This window comes from Nymphalis io, chromosome 11 (assembly GCF_905147045.1).
Source record: "Nymphalis io chromosome 11, ilAglIoxx1.1, whole genome shotgun sequence".
Lineage (NCBI taxonomy): Eukaryota > Metazoa > Arthropoda > Insecta > Lepidoptera > Nymphalidae > Nymphalis > Nymphalis io.
In genome coordinates this window covers 5896071-5903172 of record NC_065898.1, presented here as the reverse complement: position 1 = coordinate 5903172, position 7102 = coordinate 5896071, and the positions used below count along the sequence as shown (strand labels likewise).

The window sequence follows — 7102 nt, the reverse complement described above, 5'->3', positions numbered from 1 at the left end:
ACCAAAAGCTTTTTATCGTTAAAGAAATAAAACGAAAGGGTTGTGCAAAAACTCGCTAGTAACAACATTAGATTATTATAAATATAATTAATAATTCAGATTTTGTCTTTCGTGTTACGAGTATAAATAAAAAAATATGTAAAGATTAGAGGAAATTTCGTGATTTTTTTTCTATAGAGGTAATTATTTTATGTTTTTGATCAAACTTCGAGTAATTACTGTTATATGAAGATTTCAGTCTATGCTAGCCAATAAATACTTATACGATTTTTATTTATTTTCATAAATATGATGATAAGAATGAATATAGAAAAATAAGAATGATTATTTATCATTATGTTATATTTATATACAGCAAAGCGGATTAAATGTTACTAATAATTAAGAATAAAAAATAATTGAAACCTAAGCTAAATATTATCCAAATCCGATACTCATTAAGGAGCTCAGTACGTATTGATGTTAAACAAATATGTATTATGTTATCAGTAAGCAGCAGGTAAGAATATCCGCGCAAAACATTTGATCCGTTGCTGCGTTAAACATGTAGTGTGAAAATTATTCTGATTACGAGAAAATATTGTTTTATTTTTTAAATTATAGTTATATATACAGTAACAGTAACAGTAACAGCCTGTAAATGTCCCACTGCTGGGCTAAGGCCTCCTCTCCCTTTTTTTTTTTTTGAGGAGAAGGTTTGGAGCTTATTCCACCACGCTGCTCCAGTGCGGGTTGGTGGAATACACATGTGGCAGAATTTCGATGAAATTAGACACATGCAGGTTTCCTCACGATGTTTTCCTTCACCGAAAAGCACGAGATGAATTATAAACAGAAATTAAGCACATGTAAATTCAGAGGTGCTCGCCCGGGTTTGAACCCACGTTCATCGGTTAAGATTCACGCGTTCTTACCACTGGGCCATCTCGACTTCATAGTTATATATATTATAGCTATATTATATAGTGAGTTTGTGCGGTTATTTAATAACTGTAATGATAACTTTTATACACTGTTAGCTTCCGCCCACAGGGTTGTTCATGTGTGTATTTCTGTTTCAGTGTTAGGTACCTTTCCGTACCTGACAAAATTACATATTGATATGCAAAATTACACATTGATCGGCTTAGTATTAAAAACTTGAAAGCGTAACAAACAAACTAACAAACTCACTTTTGTATTTATAATATTGGTAAGGAAGATATATACGAGTCTATTTTGCTATAGTAAATCCGTTTTAATAAGTTAATTACTGAGTCGTTTGTGTTTTTAATTATAAGTTTGGTTGAAATGAAACCATAACCTTTCTTAATTAGAATTTCGTTAATTTAATATATTCTCTTAAGAATATTTCTATTTACTAAACGTTAATAATTGGCACTAAAATTAACATCGGCATCACATATAATTATATAATATTATAAATCACCATACTGTTTAAATCAGGTGTAACGCATATCTATGTATTATTATGATTTCTCATAAATGTGATTATTACTGTGACAGCTTTTGTTACATTTGCCGTGAATATTCGTTATCAGAACAGCATAACAATATCACGGATTTTGTGAATAAATGATGTATGATATTATTATTATTATTTTTTTTTTTTATATTCGCCGGGAGGGCAAATGACTCTACTCCACCTGTTGGTAAGTGGTAGTAGAGTCCAAACGCGACGACGGCCAGTACAGACGGGAAAAACGTTCTGCACTAGCCGCCTTCGCCTTGCCGGCCCGCAAGATGCCTCTTCACGCCTCGTTTGAAGGAACCCGGGTTGTAAGAGGAGGGGAACACGTGAGCTGGTAAGGAATTCCATTTTTTGGAAGTGCGACAAAGAAAGGAGTTGCCAAATTTCTTTGTTCGCGATGGAATTGATGTCACAGTTAGGCGGTGACATCGAGAACCAGCTCGCGTGGACTTAAGAAGGATATAATATTATTTTTTCACCGCCAATATGGAAATAATAGAAACCATAATATACTTAATTTAAGTATTGAATCGTTATTTTACAAGATTAGATTAAATTCAAATTTACCATCGGTTAAAACAATTTGTTTAATTAATGGTAAGTAAAGTATGTTGTTGTTTAAGCCTGGCTGGGTAGGTAACACTCAGTCATCAAATTCTACCGCCAAACATCAATACTTACTATTTGGTTGACCGAGTCAGTGTTATTAGAGGGACGAGGGACTAACATTGTGGTGACCACTTACCATCAGGTGGCCCATTTGCCCTATATCTATCTACCTATATCTATCTATCTATTTCATAAAAAAAAGGATAACTTGCGTTATAGAACTTTGAACTTCTTAATTTTCACGTTTACTACTTTTAGCAGAACCTATGAGTTTTAATGTATTTAAAGTATACTTGAAATATACCTATTTCACGGGCGAAGGACCATTTTGTAGGCTCGAAGGACCATTTTGTTAGCTTCGATAGCTGCTTTTGTGGTGGTAAAAATAACGAAGGCTTTGGAAATTGAATACTTGTATTAATGATACATAATTATAAGAACTGATGTGTGTCGCGCACGCGAGTCGAGACGACAAGTGAAGTTAAGTTGGTAGGCGCGTCCCCGCACCCCGCGATGATAGATAGTGAAGCGCCGCAACAATACCTCCTTACATTTTAATCAAATCACTTTAAAATTGGTTTCTCATTGTTGCATTGTTCAACTGAAAAGATCAATGTTTATACAAAACTTATTTATACCATTTAGATAACTTTTTACAATATATATATATGTATATTATTATTACTAGAACCCAATGTTTAAGCTGCAAACGGAAACAAAATACAATTTTAGTTCAATATTTGGGCCACTTGATCGCTATTACAAGCAAAAGTCGTCGATACCGTGAAAGCCTGGAATGGGCTTTAAAAGTTCCTCACGCCGACGCCATCGTACCGAATAGAAATATTAGCATCTAGGAACATTCAGCAATAGATAAATTTAGATTTTTCTGCAAAGAGTATTTTAGAAAGGCCTCGATTTTACCGGTAAGGTCAGAAAATTTCCAAGTTTGGCTGGCGCTGCTAAGAATATAGTGTTTTAAGATAGCACAAGTTATATGACAATTCAAGCTGTCTGCTTTAATAGGTGAGACCAGCCTATTTACATATGAATACAGACTCCAAAAGTAACTAATTAGGTGTTACAAATATTTAAATAACATTATTTTTATATATTTTCTTCATAAACATTTTTTAATGCTTTGTGTAATTTTATTCAACAACTCCACAGTTGCGTAATGCGTATATATGCGTCAGCGTCTCTTGTGGTAAATTCTAAAAAATTACATGTTAAAAAATTTTAATTGATGCTAATTTTATCACTAGTTCGTTCAATTCGTTCTTTAATTTTAATAAAATCTTCAATTACGGTTTAATGACGGTGTGTTTTTTTCTATAATTTGTAATATGAGTGTATAGTTTGTTTTTATTTCAGTTTTATTTATTTATTTTCATTGTACCTATATTCTTTAAATTAAAATATTATATAGATGGATTAATTACAATAAAGCGTTAGTTGTATTATGTAAAAATGTAACACTAGTGCATTAGTTTTAATAAGAATCTTGCAATAATAGGTTTCTAGAGCTTTCTGACTGAATAGAATGGGTTTAATGTTTTTGTTATAATAATTACTACATCTTAAATTGTTATTAAATTAAAATAATATTTATATGGCGTGTAGTATATGGCGTGTGTATAGAGTAAAACATAGTTTTTATAATAAGCATTTATTCATTAAATTCTTCATTTTATAAGTTTGCTTCTTTCGTTTCCTACATATCATAAACATTAATGTTACGGTCAACCTTCATGTTAATGTCGACATTCATGTCCATGTAGTTGCCGAAAACAGTCTTGTCTACTAAGTCGTAGTTCCTAAGAACGTATCTTTCCCAACGAGTCTTCATGTCACAAACTTGCACTTTGTGGTAGATAAAGATGTCTAAGAATTTCATGTTTGAAGTGAAGAATTTAGTTAGATCAATTGGACGATCAAGAGGGAAACCAAGAGGCATCTTGTCAAGCAGCACAGTAGACCTAAAGTCTACTACTAAGTCTTTGCGGGTAGTATCCAACATAGAAATGTCAACGTTGTCGACTAACCTCAGGGGTGTAACAATGACGTATAGAACCATCTCTAAACCACCAACGCGACCTTTAGGTAGCAGCAACCTAATTGGGAAACCAGTGTGGTAGTTTCTAAGATCCTTGATCAGCAGATCCCTCATGTCGGTGACGGTATCAATCTTCTTCCATAGATCACGGGTCATGATGCGGTCCCGTACAACGTTGTGCATGTCAATTGAGTTTCTGACAATCGTGTTCTTGCCAGTGTTAAGTTTGTATAGGAAAGAGTCAAGTTCAACAAAGTTAAGACGGTTCATGTTAAGGTCAAGTAAGCGTCCCCATTGGTCGAATTTGGGTCCCAAAAACATTCTGACAACACAATCAACTGCTTTGTCAGACTGAATGTCAACTACTACTTTGAATGGTTGATGGTTGAGGCGGCGTTTGCGGACATAGAAGATCATGTCAGATGTAGACTTTTTAAGTTCATCTTGAGTAAGTGTAACTCCGTTTGTCATATCCATTAAGTAGTCATCGAAGTAAGTGACAAGTTTGTCGACTACAACATTGTCGATCTTGACTCCAGGGAATGAGAGGTCTTCGTGAGTGTAGCTAGGAAGACGCCTCTTGAAGAGCATCAAGAAGTAACATAGACGTTTTTGCAGTTGGTAGAATACAGGGTCACGAAGAGCCGTCTGATAGCTGTCGAGAACGCTGGGTACAACGAAGTATCTAAAAAATATTAAAAATATATATGAATTTTTCATTTTATCTTAAACGAAAAACAAATACTTTAAAAGACATTTAATGGACTACTTTTTAAAACATGTAAATATTTAAAAGACTTACTTGTCCGTAGACATCGTGTTCAGGCCAACAACAGCTTTCATTAATATGAGCAAGTAGCGGTAAGCATCTACTTGATTTTTAGTAATGTTAACTTTGTCAATAGTACCATAAATAAGTTTTCCTAACATTTCTATATCTTCAGTCTTAGTCAGCTCTAACCTTAGTCCATTGATCTAAAAAAAGTATTCCAAATTAGTAAAATTTGAAACGATTTGTCAAACTTATAAAAATATTGCAATTTATACATACTTCAATATATCCTTTAATTATGGCTTCGTTTATAATCTTTTCATAATCTTGAACAAGCTTCAATACTCCAATGTTCTTATTGTCAGTCATTGCATAGTTGTTGAACCTGACAGGGAACTGAACACCATTATGTAGCATCATCCAGGGCCAGTAACCCTTTCGTACAGTCTTGTGCCACGAAAGCGTAGGAATATCACCAAGACCATTGGATAAACGTTCTAAGTAGTATCTAGCAAGAATTTGTTGGTACATATATAACGTTAGCTCCCAACGTCTGAACATTAATTTGTTTGTCATAACATCATCTTTCATCCAGAACGGATAGTCGATGTGGAAATAGTAGTAGTATGTGTTAAGATCAATATCTTCAGTAAAGTATCTGAGCCTGTCTTCATCGTTCAAGTAAACACGACGATCATAAACGTTTTCGTCTATAATGTAGATGTCCTTGTCAGTTTTTTTGATTCCATAAAAGTCGCAGAGTTTGTTGTCAAGAAGACCTTTCTTCATCTTAAGCAGGTAAGCCTTTTGAATGACGTCAGCACGGACGAAGTAGTAAGGGTAGATCTCATAAGGTGGTGGAAGAATGATGCCCTTGCAATCCTCACGGTGTCTGACGGCTACAGTCAGGGCATAAACGAACATACCTTCATTAAGGTACATACGCATCCAGCAAGCGGTCTTGATGAAGGTAGCGAAGTCTTTGGCATAGTACAACATATGGAACATGGTCACAACCTCTTTAAGTTGACGGTCAACATGAAGAGTGAATATTTCACCACGAGGCAGGAAGCCGTATTTCAAATTGTTGAGGAATACTTTGACCACATCTTGTCTCTGTAAAATAAATAGACCAGCTATTGTAATGTTATGTCAATAAAAAAGGAATAAAGTAGAAAATAGCTCTAATTTCCGTATTTAATTAAAAGAAGTGTTTTAATTTTTGCATTCGCTTGCTTACCGTGTATAGTTCAACGTTAGTTTCTATCTTGAAATCTTTACCGATGTCTTCGATTTCCTTGTATACGACTGGTTCCAGAACATGGTTCAAAAGCTTCAAAATGAACATTTGACGTTCTTTTATATCCATGTTAACTGAAATATAAAAACTTCCTTATTACGATCAATAAAAAAGTGACATTCAGTCAATGTCTCACTGCGAGGCATTCTATCAAGCTGCTACGCAAATGGGCGAGGTTTTTTAACGTGGCAGAATTTCCAACACGTCTACGTTTTCTCGTGACCTTTTTCTCCAAATCTGAACTTGAAATTAGTTATGTTGTAATCAAGCACATGAGTTTTCATGTGCTTAATTAATCGCATTGTTTGTTCGCATTTAAACTCGCGATCTTTGGTTAAGATTTACGAGTTTAATAACTATTATTGTTACTGTTACTTATTGTAATATGTGCTTATTATAATAGTTATGTTAACTTACCGATCGTCTGATCGTTGTAAACCACATGACCAGCGGCCATAGCCGCTAGCCCAAAGACTAAGCACACGATTGCCTTCATGGCTGGTATTCAGACACCAACTGACGATTGCACAGAATGCATCTCTATTTATATTAAAATAATATTGACATCATTGACCTTTCTGTTGTATTGTTTGTTACAATTGTAACATTTGTTTTTAATTTTGTAATTATTATAGGTGAAAAGCTATCGCATACTGCAAAGAAAGTGGAGAACGCTTGTATGATAAAATATATATTTTATTTATAAAAATATTTTACCCTTATATGTTTTTATCTTTGATTAGTTTAGATGACGTATGTGCAAATGGTTCATCTTGTGGTAAGAGGTCACCTTCGTCTATAGACATGACAAGGTAAAAAGGGTAAGCCATACTTTACACCGTCTCTGTCTATACTGTGGGATCTTAAACGTATTATGTGGTTTCATTTCAGTTC

The 7102-nt window shown here is 34.1% G+C and overlaps 1 protein-coding gene across 1 annotated transcript; it reads right to left on the bottom strand.

The window, feature by feature from the left end:
- Nucleotides 1-3752: 3752 nt before the first annotated feature.
- On the bottom strand, nt 3753-6713 carry LOC126771832 (basic juvenile hormone-suppressible protein 2-like). Its single transcript, XM_050491962.1, has 5 exons — nt 6626-6713; nt 6149-6282; nt 5188-6024; nt 4939-5111; nt 3753-4821 (listed from the first exon to the last, which is right to left on the bottom strand). Exons 1-5 carry the CDS (start codon nt 6702-6704, stop codon nt 3795-3797), a joined length of 2250 nt encoding a protein of 749 aa, XP_050347919.1. The 5' UTR covers nt 6705-6713; the 3' UTR covers nt 3753-3794.
- Nucleotides 6714-7102: the final 389 nt, after the last annotated feature.

Bases quoted from the DNA above. Each gene is read 5' to 3' on its own strand.
- LOC126771832 (XM_050491962.1), bottom strand. From the start codon at position 6,704: ATGAAGGCAATCGTGTGCTTAGTCTTTGGGCTAGCGGCTATGGCCGCT. The intron at 6,283-6,625 runs GTAAGTTAACAT...TTTATATTTCAG, and splicing joins TTACAACGATCAGACGATCG to TTAACATGGATATAAAAGAA. The intron at 5,112-5,187 runs GTATGTATAAAT...TACTTTTTTTAG, and splicing joins TAATTAAAGGATATATTGAA to ATCAATGGACTAAGGTTAGA.